The 16,147-nt window shown below is 40.9% G+C and overlaps 1 protein-coding gene across 2 annotated transcripts in view; it reads left to right on the forward strand.

The window, feature by feature from the left end:
• birc6 (baculoviral IAP repeat containing 6) overlaps positions 1-13,837 on the forward strand; it is a 71,191-nt gene extending 57,354 nt beyond the window's left edge. For both annotated transcript variants that reach the window (XM_007573917.2, XM_016661701.1), the window contains exons 66-73: positions 277-422; positions 1,948-2,058; positions 3,045-3,262; positions 4,168-4,329; positions 5,360-5,437; positions 7,919-8,107; positions 11,687-11,821; positions 12,547-13,837. In XM_007573917.2, coding sequence (XP_007573979.1) covers positions 277-422; positions 1,948-2,058; positions 3,045-3,262; positions 4,168-4,329; positions 5,360-5,437; positions 7,919-8,107; positions 11,687-11,821; positions 12,547-12,726 — 1,219 coding nt within the window. In that variant the 3' untranslated portion in view covers positions 12,727-13,837. The remainder of the gene's footprint in view (positions 1-276; positions 423-1,947; positions 2,059-3,044; positions 3,263-4,167; positions 4,330-5,359; positions 5,438-7,918; positions 8,108-11,686; positions 11,822-12,546) is intronic.
• Positions 13,838-16,147: the final 2,310 nt, after the last annotated feature.

Raw genomic sequence — 16,147 nt, forward strand, 5'->3', positions numbered from 1 at the left:
GCCAGCTAGACATCATTTTTATCACTTTGTTCCAATTGAAATGTCATGTCATGCTCAGCAGACACACACTTGCACACTTTGTTTCTGGAACAGAATTGTGCTCAAATGTTTGGCTTCCATTTGGAGAATCCAGGCACAGGTCTTGACAGCAGCTAAAATGGGTTGTGCCTTCATTTCAGTGGCCCCAGAACAATATTGTTTGTTGTAAATCTATGAATCCATCTGATAAAGAAGACCCACAGTGAGACCAACATGAGTGTGTTTTGTGTATTCCAGGTCAAAGAAGGATAAAAGCAAAGGTGTGGTGAAACCAGATGGCTCAGACCCAGAACCTGAGGGTCTGACCCTGCTGGTGCCCGACATCCAGAGAACAGCTGAGATAGTCCATGCAGCTACTACCAGCCTACGGCAAGCCAATCAGGGTGTGTTTACACATAAACGAACGCTTTTCAGTTTTCTCTAAAGCTTGACTTTTAACACATAAAACATGTTTTTCCATACAAAATCTTCGGTACTCCATTTTAGAGCTAAATGTCTCTGGATTTACATTTCAACGATTCTGTCTGTGATGGCCTGACTTTGTCTTGCCTATGTGATGCAACAACACACCAAGGAAGTCTAATAGCAAACAGAAGAGTCTTGACTTCTGTTTGAGTCCTGAAACTGAAATCTGCCATTAGCCCCATAGAAAGTCCATGTAATAATCTCCTTGTGTAGCTAACGACTGATCTGAATAAAGGGCCACATAGACACGTGGAGACTTGCTTCAGATGTGCAGTAATAAGGATGTAAGAAGATTCTTCGACCTCGTCATTAGTCAGATCCATCAATAAAATGTCCAGTACATGATGAATCATTGCGTCTTTCATCTGACCTTGGTCCTTCCCAGTACACAGTAGTAAAGCATCCACTGCTCCCACTTTAGAATTCTTACAGACCCTCTTCCGACTGATCACCTGGGTCCATTATACATAATGGACGTCTACATGTGAGATAAAGGTTACAGCCAAAGATCATTGGAAGATTCTCTGTGAAAAGGCCTCTGGTATCCCACCTCATTAATCAGTCAGTTGTCAGCTGCAGAACTGGCAACATTGAAGAAGTGACAGATATATAACCATTACATTAAAATACAGCCGTGGACAGAAAGTCAAAATGTAGGAGAGGATTGGTTGAAGTTGGGAGAAGTATTCTGACATATGAGGACAGATGATTCTGATCAGTTTTATTTGAAAATACATTATGAATCCCAAAGGGAAATTCAATAACAATTTTCTTGTCTGTCTGTGCCTGTGTGTTGTTTTTACTGCTCTATGGTTGACCTGTTAAATCAGTGAGTTTTGTTTGTGACATGTTGTCCTTTAAGAAATGTTGGATATATGTCATACTAAGGTTTTCTAATTGATTCCCCACCTATTTTAGCTGGTTGAAGAAATATGACTTAATTGACTAATACTTAGCTTTTTATTTTGATGAGTCATTGTTTCCCCCAGAAAACTTGCGAAGTTGGTGCTCGGGGCGCTAGGGCAGTCATCCAGATGGCCGCCATTTTTGGGGGTTAAAACATGTTTAAAGTTGACAGGAAACTTGAAATGTTACTTGATAGTTATGCATTTTTGGAAGACTGGAAGATTAATACCTAAACAACTGCAAAGTCTTAAAAAAAGGCAATAATAATAATAATAATATAAAAAGAAAAATTAACAATGCTAAGCCTGGTGGCCCACCAGGCTTATAATGCAGGGAAACCCTGATGAGTGTCCAATAAATTGTGATACTTTTACCCCAATTCAAAACATCCAGGAAATTCTCAAATTTAGCCTCACTATTGAAATAAATGTTTTGTGTTGGTATTGATGTTGGATGATGGTTTGCATGTGAGAAATATATATTTGATATTTATGTTGTATTGTATTTAATATTTCTCATCCTCATTGTCTTTTTAAGAGAGGAAACTAGTTGAGTCGTCAAAGAAGGTGTCGAGTCGGCCCAAACCGCTGTCAGTTCTCCGCTCCTTGGAAGAGAAATACGTTGCTGCTATGAAGAAGCTCCAGTTTGGTGAGTTCTGATCTTTGCCTCTGTGGTTTGGTTTTAATGCATCTTGCTACTTTATACCTGGTATGGTGCAATGGATGGGCGATATAGCTTAAAAAAACCTCCCAATTTCTTCATGCCAGATTCAATTTTAATCTTTTTTTTGTCTCACTTTGTTTTCTAAAAAATAAATTACACATATCAGAAAAGCTTTTAAAAAGTGGCTTTTATTTCAGCGACTCCTTCTGTGAGTTGTATGACAGAGTAATGGGGTCACTTTTGTTTAATCATGAGAATATTGCCATAGTATTACCAGGATAAAGATGCTATATTACCAGAAGAACATCTTCAAATTATTAGAAAATTGTAGTTTGTGTGACGGGACAAAGTTTGGATAGAAATAGTCATCAAGATCTGACGTGTCCACCGGAGTCTATGTGGTTTTCTTTGAAATACTCAGATGTTGCTCAATCGCTTCAAAGTCCTGTTATTGACTATAATTTGATTCTATTGTGTTAAATCTCCTGATCTCTAAATCTAATACCAAAGTAGTCCTGATATTAATTTTTGTGATGAAAAATCCCTCTTTCTTTCTCTTAATATTAGAATATTCTGGTAATATTCTAATGGTTTTCTTGCATTATTTCGACTTTGTCATGCGACTTTATTCTTGTGTTACAACGACTACAGTCTTATAATATTATGACGTTATTTTTATAATTAAAAAATGTAAAAAATCGTAGAATGGACCTAATACTCTGTCGTAGATTCGACCTGAATGCAAAGTCCAATTAAGTAGAAGCTGTAAAAATCTCTTGTTGAACAACATGGCTGCCCTGAGCTTGCTGACATCGCTCTGAACTATGAAAACTCAAAAAGAGCATTGGTGAAAAAATAAATAAATAAATCCAGAGTTTTCCAAAAATATTTTCTTCAGAAATTTGATGAAATTAAAGCCTACATGATGCAGAACCTTCTAACCTCTGTCTCCCACCCTCAACCCCACACAGACACGTTTGAAATGGTTTCAGAAGACGAGGAAGGGAAGCTGATGTTTAAGGTCAACTACCACTACATGTCTCAGGTTAAAAACGCCAGCGATACCAACAGTGCGGCCAGATCGCGGCGCCTCGCCCAGGAGGCCGTCACCCTGTCCACATCTCTTCCTCTGTCGTCCTCGTCCAGTGTCTTTGTCCGCTGTGATGAGGAGAGGCTCGACATCATGAAGGTAATGTGAAAGCATGAAGTCCTCATTAAACGGTTGTCATGTATGTGTTTACCATGCAGCTGCTTCACTGATGTTTGAATGAATGTCTTTCAGTCCATTCTGTGATCAGTTTTTCTTCCCTAAATGTCCAGGTGTCTCTGTTTGACTGTGTGTTGACAGCAGGATACTCAGTAAGAAACTCACTGTGAAGGGTTAAAGATGTCCACCATCCTCAACCTCTCACAGCTACAGGTATCAGGAGCTACGTTTTGTCTGGGACTCCTGATACCTGGTTAGCATTAATAAAATAAAAAGTAACAAAAAACAGTTGCTGAAAAAAATATGATATACAACTCCAGTTCCATATCTGGGGTGAGTGACATTTCTTGTGTCCAGTGAGACTAAATAAATGCTGTACAATCAGCTGATAGTATTGTGTCATGTGTCCGTGTCCACACTGGTCCCCAAGCAGCCGCTGCTGCTGTCCATCACTGTCCTGACAGCTCAGTCACTGGGAAAACGCTGCTGCATCAAATTTATTCAGGTGGGAAGGATTTCTTATCTGTTGTCAGGTCTTCTGGTGCTTTGGAACAAGCAACACTTTGGCATTCTCCTTTCGTATAACTGTTGCATATCATCTTCCAGGACGTTTCATTGTTTATCACCCAGAACTATGTAAACGTTCCCAGTGATGAGCTGATGCTGCAGTGTGAACAGAACAAATAGATCATTTTTGTTCCCCTGGAAATTTTTCTGTTGCAATTCTTTTCTACAAATAATTAAAAAAAAAAAGTGTATTAGCAGATTTTAATGAAAAAACGTTTTACTTCACAGCTTTATAGAATTATAGAAGCTTCTTTGTTTTGCAGGTGGATTGTGTGAATAATGTCATGTTTGCGTCGGCTCTCTGTGTCCCGTGTTTCCAGGTTCTCATTACTGGTCCAGGCGACACCCCATATGCCAATGGCTGCTTTGAGTTCGACGTGTATTTTCCCCAGGACTATCCCAACTCCCCTCCCCTGGTCAACCTGGAGACCACCGGCGGACACAGCGTGCGCTTCAATCCAAACCTCTACAATGATGGAAAAGTACGTCCGCCTTTTGTTTTTCTTCTAGTATAGAAAGGAAAAGTTAATTTCCAAAAATCTACTGAGCTCTAAAACTTCCTGAAACCTGACTTCATTCTTTCTCCTATTTATTTGTGTTTAACTGAATCTTTGGGGTCTTTTTATTTCTTGTTATGAAGATGATTACAGTGCAAAATGAAACCTGAGATGTGTTGCCTATCTAAAAACGTCACCAAGTCTTAATGATTTGAGGGATTATAAGAAGGAATCTTTCAGAGTTTTTTCCAGACATTTGTAAACATGTTCTGCCTCTGTGGATTCCTTCATTTGAGAAGAAGGTCCAAACTCTGAAGTTCTGCATGAGTTGCTCCTCCTCATGAATTTGTTTAACGGTCCTTGACAACCACTTTAAGGAATTACTGGGACTTTAAACGTCAGTGGTAGCAATTCATATCAGGGATGGATGAATAGTCTAACTCTAGAAGAATTCTAATCATTTTGATGCACAGATATAAATAATTGTCCAACAAATTGCAATTTCAGCCATAAACTTTGACAAAGAAGGTTTAGTCTGAACCAGGATAGCTGAACGGCTCGCTAAACCAGACAGGAGGCTTAGTTAGATTCACTTAGAGATGGATTGATCAAAGGAGATCAGGTTTCCTCACCAGAAGGGTTTCTTCCATTGGCTCCTCACATCTGGCTTCCACTGACTTTCTTTTTAAACTCATCACTGTTATTGAAAGAAGATAACTGAGTTGTATTCCCTCAGTAACAACTTCCGTCCCAAAGAGTGGTGTAACCACCATGAACCAGACATTCAACCACAGTGTGTTTATGTGACCCGACCATGTTTTATTCCTCCATTCTACTGTTTGGTGTAGTGATGTAATAATCTGAGTAGAAGCAGCACGCCCCATCATTCTAATGAAGAGAACAAACTTGTCTGCTCAAAGTGTCCTCAGCTTATTCCTCAGTCTACTGACTTCCACTTCCACTGCAGTTTTTAGGGCTTTGTGCTGAGACTGATCCCTGAATGCTTTCTGTCCAGGTGTGTTTAAGTATCCTCAACACATGGCATGGGAGACCTGAGGAGAAGTGGAACCCCCAGACCTCAAGCTTTTTACAGGTAACCAGGACTGCTGTAGGCAAATATTTGAGTAATTGAGTAATCTATCGATTATTATTACATTTAATTGAGTTATCGGATTAAAAAAAATATAAAACATTGGTAAATCTAACATAACAGCAGTGTTACTATTGGATGTCAACATGAGACCAATTTTCATATTTGAGCTACTTTTCTATAGTTTAGAGAATTAACTTGTAACAGTAATGGCTCACTTTCTAAGTTAACCTGAAGAAAAGTTATATAAAAATCTGAAATTATATTCAATTTAATAATAAAGAGGCAGGCTCACAAATACGCTGATAAAAAATGTCTATACTCCAGCTCTTGGTTTATGTATTCATCTTCAGTCAGTTTAATGGATGAACTCTCACCTTGCCCAAACATTTATAGTTTTTCTGTCCATGTTAGCGACGGGATTTGACACCTTCGTTCATCACACACAGAAACTCATCTACCAGCTATGTACCGTCACGATGCGCTCCGCCACCCATTTGTTGAGACTGGGATGATATGAAATTAATTTTCTGATTTGACAGTAAAGCTACATATCTAAAGCACAGCCGCCTGTGGTGTTCAGTGTATCTGTTCACAGCTGCAGCTCTCTCCCCCACCACCAGGAAGCAGCTCCAAGAGGAGAAAAGCTGCCGTACTTCAGGCATTGCGCCAGTCATTTTAAGGATGCATATTGGTCCCCTGAAAAACGAGAAAAACCCAGACATTATTATCAATCAATAAACCCGCCCCCCTGACCAAACTTGAAAATCGGGCATCTTGCAGCTTAACTTAGCTTTCGTCAACAACTCATAGGCAGAAGTCAGAGTGCTGCGCAATGCAAATAACGACCCGGCCGGAACACAGTGTGCTAAATAATAAAACATAATTTAACGAAGCTTCAAGGCAAATAAATTTTCCTTGAGGAATTTTAATAATCAAGGTACTCGAATCATTTGAAACTTTTCAGCTCTACAGGTAACATAAATATCTGTCCTGTGGTTCACTCATTAAGTTGGTTATCAGAAGCCGGAGTTTATCACTGTCCAACCAATAGAGTTGTGAATTAATATACTTTTCATTGTAACAGCTGACATTTAATTGTTTATTGTGGTACTATTTTACCAAAATATATACAGACTGGCACAGGCCCATCAAAAAATTACAATATTGTGAAAAAGTTCAACTTTAAATATTCTCTCAACTCAGAAATCTATATTCATTACACAAAGTAAATTATTTCAGACCTTTAGGATGCATGGGCTACAAACGACTTACCTGGACTAAGGAGAAAAACATCTAGACTGTTGCTCTTGGTCCAAAGTCATCTTTTTCATTTAGTTTATTTATGTATCTCCAATTCACAACATGTCCTCTCAAGGGACTTTATAAAAAATTCGGCTCAAAATTGAAAAGCTGTGAAATAGCCCTTTATTACACTGGTAAATAGAAAAACAGCTTCAGTATTGTTGTTTTTATGATTTATGGACCAGACATAAAACAAAAAGTGAACTACGTAAGTGGTTTGTTGTCAAATGCTCAGACTGTTAATAACACTGTTGTAAAAATTTTGACATTCAAGTCTGGAAAAAGCCTGAGCCACAACAGTCTGTGCGTTTCTTTATTATATGAAGATGAATTATGAATGGTACAGCAGCTCATTTATAGCTATAAGGAACTCCTGGACACTAGTTAGCCACTCTGGACCAGTTTGACACACAGCCACACTGTTATTTGGCCCCGTTCTGCACATAATCTCATTCTTTCTCCAGTACAAGTATTGATTGTTGTCCAGGAGCTGGAGCATTTGAAAATGGATGTATTTCTTTGTTCTTTACAATCTACCTCTCTCCCACCCTTTGCAGAGATGGGAAGTACATAGAGATGTCTCCTTTGATTATTATTCCAGTTAGCATTCTATAGATCAATAATGGAAATCAGGAGGGTGGTGATCTGGAAACAAGGGGCAGGGGGCGGGGCTGGTAATCATCCATATTTGCTTCAAGATGGGGCAGACCGCTTTGTGATGGATGCATGAGGACTGAAATGTGTTGCTTTCTTCTAAGGCCATCAGACTGGCCATTAAGTTCACCGCCAACATTTTTGGCTCTGAACCAACAGAGTGATGACGAAGGACATCTTTAGTCTCTGTGGGACAGGCCAAGTCATTTATTGGCTGTTAATGAAAAAGGTTTAAAGAATGCAGTGCTAAAATGTGGCCAAATTGTTCCCTGCCTTTGTCAGACTGTTCTACGCTGATCCGACTCTGCCAAGATCATTTCATGGGTTTCACAGTTTAAGGACGCCAGACTAATTCACTTCTAGCCGGAATAAAGGTTATGTTATTAAAATGTTCCTCTGGAAGCCAAGTCAGTTGCCTCTTTGTAGTAAGACGTTGTTGGGATATTTTCCTTCTAGTCTTGAGTAAGGCGTTCCATGGGATTTCAGGTAACCCCGTCTCCTTTGTGGTTTCTAAATCTGCTGCAGGTGCTAGTGTCTGTGCAGTCCCTCATCCTAGTGGCTGAGCCCTACTTTAACGAGCCGGGGTACGAGCGTTCCCGCGGGACCCCCAGTGGCACCCAGAGCTCTCGAGAGTATGACGGCAACATCCGGCAGGCCACGGTCAAGTGGGCCATGCTGGAGCAGATCCGCAACCCGTCGCCGTGCTTCAAGGAGGTAAGCCTGGCACTTTCACAAACACAGTAACATCTTTGAGTTGCCATTGGGGTCTGAGGCTAAACAGTTCTCTCCTGTTCATTTTAAAGGACAACTGAACCCTGTTCTGGGGTTCGAGCACATATGTTGAAGGAATGTTGTTGTCATCCAAGATTTCTTATGGTCTGTAGCAGGTTGTTCTGAGTAAAAGACTGGACAGACACTGGCCAACATCTTGTGGCTCTTCTACTGCTTCGCATGATGTCACTACTTGTTGCTAGTTCCTCAGTCCCACTTTCACCCTTACAGTTTTTGGCCATTAGAGCTTCTGCCACTACCTCTCCAGGTGTTCTGTGTCAGGTAGCGGAAGAATTTTAAGTTTGATTTTGTTTTCCTTCTTTTACCTTCTTAAAGTAATTTAGAGATCTGGGGGAAAGTTTCAAATTTCAAAGTTAAGACATTATTTTGAAAACTAAATCTCTTAACTTTCCATAGTATCAGTTTGACATTGATTACTGTTAGAGTCCAAGTTAATATTTATCCCAAATACAAACTCCACATATTGAAGCTTTCCACTCACCTAACCTACCTTTTAGCACTTTGCTAATTTTAGCATAACTACACCAGGCACACTTTAAATGTTCTGTGTAGGACTGTAGACAGTTGTCTCACATCTTCTATTGGTGACCTTGAAAAATCTATAAACATTTGTTGTCGTTTTCTGGATTGTAAAATGATCTGGTAGGAACCTTATTTCAGATTTTATCCTACATATTGACTGTGAGTCAATATTCAACAAGAAAAAAACCAAACTTCCTAGCTACCTCTACCTCTCTGTTATCCATCTCTATAATAAATCGCAGTGCGTTCCTACAACAGTTGAATAACGACTGCTAGTCACTAATAGGTCGATTTTATCTAGACATCAGTACTGAGTGCCTCACAGTCATAACATTTTTAGTCCTTATTGCTTTAAATGGTAAATAAAATGAAGTGAGCAGCCACGCAGACAGGAGTTAGCCTGCTCCGTCAGCAGCGTGCGTGGCTTACTGAACACACAATGTTTTGACTTCTGTCTGCTGTCCTTAAGCACGGGAGATGAATGAGAGTCGGCGAATGCAGGAGTCCTTTCTGCAGCGCTGCTGATGCGTCCGTCAAGTCCTTCACTGGTCCCGGCCTGTCCCGTCACTCCTCATGAGACGCCATCTTAAGCACTTAGAGTTATGGCACATAAATGTGTCAGAGTTAGGAGTGGCAGTGAGACAGGATTATATTCAGAGTCTCTCCTCTGAGAAAATTGAGGCTTTTTTTGCCCTCTAGAATCTCTTGATTCTTGTTGGATTGTTTTCACAGAACCATATAAATGTTAAAAGGACTGAATTTATTTATTTATTGCAGTTTTTCTGGTTGATCACTGGTCTTTCAAAAGCCTCACCTGCTGTTTCCGACTGTAGTCAATACCAATTTTTTTGACTGCTACATTTTTAGAAAGTCACAATACACCTTGTCTGTTCCAGTATTAATAGAAAACATTGAACGATCCCCACGAAACGATATGGACGGCACGTGAGGTAGTGCTCTCAAATATGAAATGTTTATAGAGTATCGATCTCAAAACTACTAAATTAACCAAAGAAAACAGTTAATTTGTTTTCTTTACTTTTTCATTTTTCACAATAAAAGTCTCCAGACCCAGCTCTAGAGATGGGTCTGAAGATTTTCTAAATACATCAACAAAGTCGTTACATTAGCAGCAGTGAGGTGACACCCTCAGTTATTCTGAATATAGCTGAATTTCTTTTAGAGCTCTTGATTCACTTTTGTTTTTGTCTGTTGTGTTCCAAGTAGTTCAATTACCCCTAAAGACAGTAAATAGCAGGACCTGGTGGTGTGTCTGAGTTAAATCGGTCCTGTGTGGCGTCTATGGTTAGTTAAAAAGTACTGCATTTTCTTATAAATCATTAAAGATGATTAAACATCTACAACCTGAATTATATCCAGACATTAGCTGGGTAGAAGTGTTGTTTTCAAAGCTCTCCATCCGTCTCCAGCTTAGTGAAAAGCAGAGGAAGTGTTTACAAACACGTGTGACCTTGAAACGGGGATGGCTGCCACGCCCCTCTCTGTGGAACAAAGGCATCCTTGGTGGTGGGCGGAGCCGACAGTCAGAAAGAGGAGGATTGATAGTGGAGGAAGCTGAACAGGACAGATAGAGAATGTTTCCTAAAGCTCCGCTTTGCTTCTCTTCTCCTGGTGAACGGCGAAGCAGACCGCCTCCACCACCCCCACCACCCTCACCACGTCCCCCATTCCAACAACGGAGCAGCAGCTACAGACCCATTGTTAGAACACTTGCTGCATGCTGATGGCACAGCATGACGACTGTTGCTAGGACATGGACCAGGGGTCTTTGGGGGATGAGGAGCAGTAAAACTGAAGACTTGAGCAGAGCTGATGGGCGTCCTCCATCAAACGTCGTGAATGTCGTACTGACACATTGATCAGCCTGAACACTTAAAAATGTGAAAAGGCGTTGAGCCTCATTCACAGCTGCAGTCCTCAGACATGATGAGCCGAATTATGATTACTGGTCAACAAAACAGACAAGCAGCTCCTTCTTCGCACAAGAACCGTGAACACCAAGGGCGTGCCAATTGCAGTTTTCTCGCCAATCACCGATTTAGAAAATACTGCTAAATATAGCAAGAAAGCTGCTGAGTTGATAACAGAGGGGTGTCTGTTAACTGCAAATGGTCAGACATGACCTGGTGGGAGGGGCTACAAGTCAAACCTCTCTCACAGAGAGAAGACACTCTCTGATTTTTTTTAAATTGGTGGATAAGATCGGCTTCACATGTAAGTATGGGCCGATCACTGGCCTCCCAAAATGAAGGAAATCTGGGCCGATTTATCAGTGCACTCCTGGTGGAACACATCCAATACAGCTCGGTTCTGACTCCCAGCTTCCAGCTTTTCCAAAGCCACATTCCTTGTTTGTGTACGCTAACTAGGTTAGTAAAGCCCGCTAACTAGGTTAGTAAAGCCCGCTAACTAGGTTAGTAAAGCCCGCTAACTAGGTTAGTAAAGCCCGCTAACTAGGTTAGTAAAGCCAGTTCTGGTTCTGGTTCTAGCTATGGTAGCTCGCAGTTTCCACATTTTCTGTTGTCTGTTGAACTACAACCTCTATCAAAGAACTGCGCAGACATTGGAGGGAACAAGAGGAATGGGATCAGCTGGGAGGAACCTGATTGGTTCATCTCTAACAGGAGTTTCTGTTTGTTAGCTGACAGCACAATGAAGAAAATCTTCGTTCCAGATGCTTGTTTAGCTTCCTTTTTCTGCCAGCAAATCAAATTGAATGAATGTGTGAACCTCCGTTTTCTATGTACTATTAGTGACATTTCTAGCACCATGTGGAGGAAATCTAACCTGTATAAAAATGTCTGTTAGTTCCATTCATGACACTCTTTGGAAGGATGGAGATAAAATGTTTAAGAAAGCTTCTCTCTTTGAAGCGGACCGTCCAGTCTGGATGTATCAATGCCTCCTGTATCAAGTGATGTGGGAGTGACCGATGTGGTGAACGGTGTGTGTGTGCAGGTGATCCACAAACATTTCTACCTGAAGAGAACCGAGATCATGTCTCAGTGTGAGGAGTGGATCGCTGACATCCAGCAGTACAGCAACGACAAGCGGGTCGGCCGCACCATGTCCCACCATGCAGCTGCTCTCAAGGTACTCTCACTCAGTCAGAACACACACACACACACACACACACACACACACACACACACACACACAAAGAGCGGTCCACAAAAACACTGAAAACCCCAACGTGCCCGAGGAAAAGAGCATGTTTGTTCACTATATATTGTGCTAACAGCAGTTGGTATTCGTCAGCAACTCACTGGTGTTGTGCAACATAAATAATTATCCAAGCAGAGGACATGGTGCCAAATAGTAAACCATAATTCCTCGAGGCAGATAATTTGCCTTGAGGAATTTTAATATTTGGTAACACTTTATTTGAAGGGGTGTGCATAAGATTGACATGACACTGTCATAAACACGACATAACACCTATCATGAACATGAAGGAGTCTTTATGAATGTTTATGACTGTTGTCATAAAGCATCATTCGGTAAATAATGACACTTTTAATGCAAAGTTGCTCTAAAAGTTGCATTGAAAGTCCATTAAAAATGCCAATTTTGCATTAAATTGTCATAATTTACAAAATCATAAAAAGTCATTTCGGTAAACTAGCCACTCTGACTGTCCCAGCCTTCCTGCTGCAGCTCTCAGGTCTTAAGAGGTCCAGCCCAGTCCTCACCCTAAACCTGGCCACCTGACAGCTGGGTGCTGTGGTCATGTTTGGGTGAACAACAGCCTTCCTAATAAATGTGTGTGTGTGTGTGTGTGTGCGTGCGTGCGTGCGTGCGTGTGTGTGTCCCTGCAGAGACACACGGCCCAGCTGAGGGAGGAGCTGCTGAAGCTGTCCTGTCCCGACGGCCTGGAGCCCGACGGAGACGAGTTCTCTGAGAAGAGCGCCGCGCTCATCCTCAAAGACCTGTCCAGTCAGGACACAGAAAAACCCACCGGCAGTCAGGACAGCCACTGCAGTGAGGGCCAGCTATGAGCCCACCCACCAGGCCACTCGGACCCCACTGACCCTCCCGCCCGCCCCATCTTTTCCAGCATCTTCGGCCCCCTCACCTTCCTCTTTCTGATGATTACTCTGTAAAGACTGGATGGCTTTGAGAGGGCGAGCCATCACTTTGTCAATATTTGTATGTAAAGATCTAATTGCAGAATAGTAGTGGAGGGAGCTCAAGTACCAGAAGCCGATGAGACAAACTCTGAACTATGCTATGCCCTTATTAAAGAGTCAAGAAAAACTTTTATTCACCTGTAAAAGACTGTAAACATTTTGTGCTTTTTTTCCAATTGTGAAATAACCACTGATTGGTATGTTATTAAACTTGTTTATGTATACATAATGGCAGAGGAAAAAATGACAGATTATATAAGGGAAACTACCTTTAGAGAAGAATGTTTACTGAATGTTAAGTCCTTTTTTTTCTTTTCTTTTTTTGTTTTTCTTTTTTTTGGGTGGGGGTTGTTTTTGGGACTGTTAGAGAGGTGATAGTTGGAACCAAGGATATATTGGTAATTCTTAAAGCATATTATTTAAAAGAAGAAAACACACAGGAAAGTGACTCTCGGAAAAACCTCTGGAGATCCCACGCTACCTTTGATTTGTCTTGGATCATATCCACTTCAATAAGGTTTGAGATGGACATTTTTAACTCATGTTATATCCCTTTTACAGGCTCCAAATTAAAAGGCTTAACCACACTCTGGATCAGCATTTGTCGCCTCTTAGAACTTCTCCATGACTGCTTTCCATTCACACGACTGTAGACGGCCAGATCGGGAAATGTACTTTAAAGGCTTGTGCATGTGTCTGTGTGTTTTCTGTGCGTGTGCAACAATCCCCCGTGAGATACAAAAGCTGTGATGTGCCTTTGATCTACACCATACCACCAAATACTCCCAACAGAGTACCTTTGCTGAATAATCTATTTCTACAGATTTCTGCTCCGTCTAGCTAAAGAAAACTGCTTTGATTTGATTTTATTATGTTGAAACAGCAATGGAAAAAAAAAAGCACTTTCTATTTTACTCACTCCTTAGTACAGTCACATAATCCTTTTGCTAGGACATTAAATGGAGCTTGAAAATATGGACTGATTGTGCGAATGCTTATTTTTTTTGTTTAGCAGGATGTCCACTTCTGCCCTGCAAGAGCTTGTTTTGTCACGGAAAGTAAATTATAGTTTGGGGTCAATTTGTTACTGGAAAATTCCTTGTGATGACGTCAGAATTCTCAAAGACGACCAGCTTTGTTTCCCTGTGTGAAACGGAGGCCAGCAGCCTAGTTCTGAGTTTTACTCTAAAGCTTCTCATATGTTCACTAAATAGTGATGCATTTCCAGCATTCATGACAGTTTATCTCATGTTAGAGCAGGGCTGGAAAATAAATCAAAGTATATCGTGATAGACACATTACCCGTATCAATACATCTGATGGATGTATTGTTACATCCATCAGATGTATCGATACAGAGTTTACTGATAGAATATTCACTGAACTCCAGTCCAGAACCACACAAGGTTCTGGAAGATGTAGGCAAAGGAAAGGCTTTAACTGCTCAACCTCTTATGGCATCAACTCGTTCAGTCTTTGGTTACCTAGCAACAACCTGTACAGTAACTTGCACAGCAGCAGTTTCATGTTTTGCCTTCGTGCCTCATAACTGCTTAAAAATAGTGAAAACGGGAAAGGTCACCCCACCAGCTTGCCAGTATTTTAATTATTTAAAACAATAATTATCTATTGACGATTATCAACATCAGTTAATATGAAACGCTTACATCGTGATGTTTTTCAGCCATATCGTCCTGCCTTATGACAAGGTATATTTAATCAATAGTTTTTCACAGAATTGTGAGCCTACTGAAAAGTCTAGGCTACATGTTAAGTTCTTTGTTAAAGCCGTTGCATGAATTCCTGCATCAGTGCAGCATGGCATGGAGGTAATGGTGGCCTTCAGCTTGTTTGCGTTGCTAGCTCTGGTGTCTGTGACTTTGACCGGTGGAGGTTCAAGGTTTAAAAGGAGGTGTGACAATAACATGAGGTAGAGGTGGAGTTACTTAAGAATTGCAGGAAAACCCTTTGGTTATCCTGTTTCTGGACACGGGTTTCCAGGATGGCCTCATCTCCTCTCTGGACAGGTGCTTGGGCACTTTGTCAAGGAAGTGCAGAGCCTGTATGAGCACATTGAGGGAGTTGCCCAGTACGACATTTGTTGGAGGTTGTTTCAAATGGAGCTGGCGTTAGAGGAACTATTTTATGGGCGTCCTCTCTCCCCATCAGGCTTTCAGCTGAGTGTGAGCCTTGGGACTAACACTGTGAACCCCAAGAGCCTTACGCATAACAGAGGCTTTATTGGGTTGGTGCCACACTCGGCTGGAAGTGCTGGCAAGGTCCCACCACCCTTGGAGCATTGGAAGCAAAATGACCTCCAAACCAAGCGTCCGAAGTGCATCTTTCCTGTGTGCCAAGCACTTGACGCAGCATCTGCTGTTCTGGGTGTTAGGATGGTTCCTCTCTTGCTTTGCGACATCTTATGAAAAAACGTGGACATCCCTTTTGCAGCACTCAAAGCAGAAAAACCACCAGTCTAAACCTTGAGGTCTTCTGTGAAGATCTGAGCACCAAGAAGAGCTTCCCAGCGCCGAACACTTTTGGGAGAGCTAGGGAGATGCACCTCAGCAGAGTGGATGTGAGGAAACACACCAGGAAAAAACTGTCGCTTTTTGCTACCATTCGTAGCTCCCCGTGTGTGGAGCCCATTACAAGTGTACTGTAAACATGTTTTTACCACAACTTACTATTGTTGATATGAGAAGCGGCCATATTGGTTCTCAAAGTCAGAGTCTGAAAAATGTTCCTACAAAAATATAAAAACAGGTTTAAAAACAACCAGATAGATAGATAGATAGATTTCTGAGTGGGAAGTCTGACTTCGGGGAGGGGGTTTTTCCAGTTGATTTTTAAATTTTTTTTAAAAGTCCCGACTACAAACAGAATGCAGCGTATGGTTTTGTGTAATCTCATTCTTTAATGTCACATGTTTATAAAAAATGGTCAACACAAAATAGCTTGAAAAAATTAAAACCACATTCACCCCCAAATATTTGAATTATTTATTTTGTCTCGTTTTAAAAAAATTACTTTTGTCACTCTTGTATATTTATAATTTAACTGTGTACATACAAATATTAATATCCCCAATAGAACATACGCCAAAATATAAAACTTAACTAAAATATGAAACAAAGGATTTGAAAACATTGTCATTGTGAATCAAATTAAGCAAAACACTAACTTGTAGCAATGAGCGACAGAAAGCTGGAAGCTGCTTTTCAACAGGATAAGCATCACAAAGTGTTTTGCCCTGTGCCCAGATATAACTAGATCCGCCTCTGCGTTT

This window comes from Poecilia formosa, unplaced genomic scaffold (assembly GCF_000485575.1).
Source record: "Poecilia formosa unplaced genomic scaffold, Poecilia_formosa-5.1.2 Scaffold340, whole genome shotgun sequence".
NCBI classification, from domain to species: domain Eukaryota; kingdom Metazoa; phylum Chordata; class Actinopteri; order Cyprinodontiformes; family Poeciliidae; genus Poecilia; species Poecilia formosa.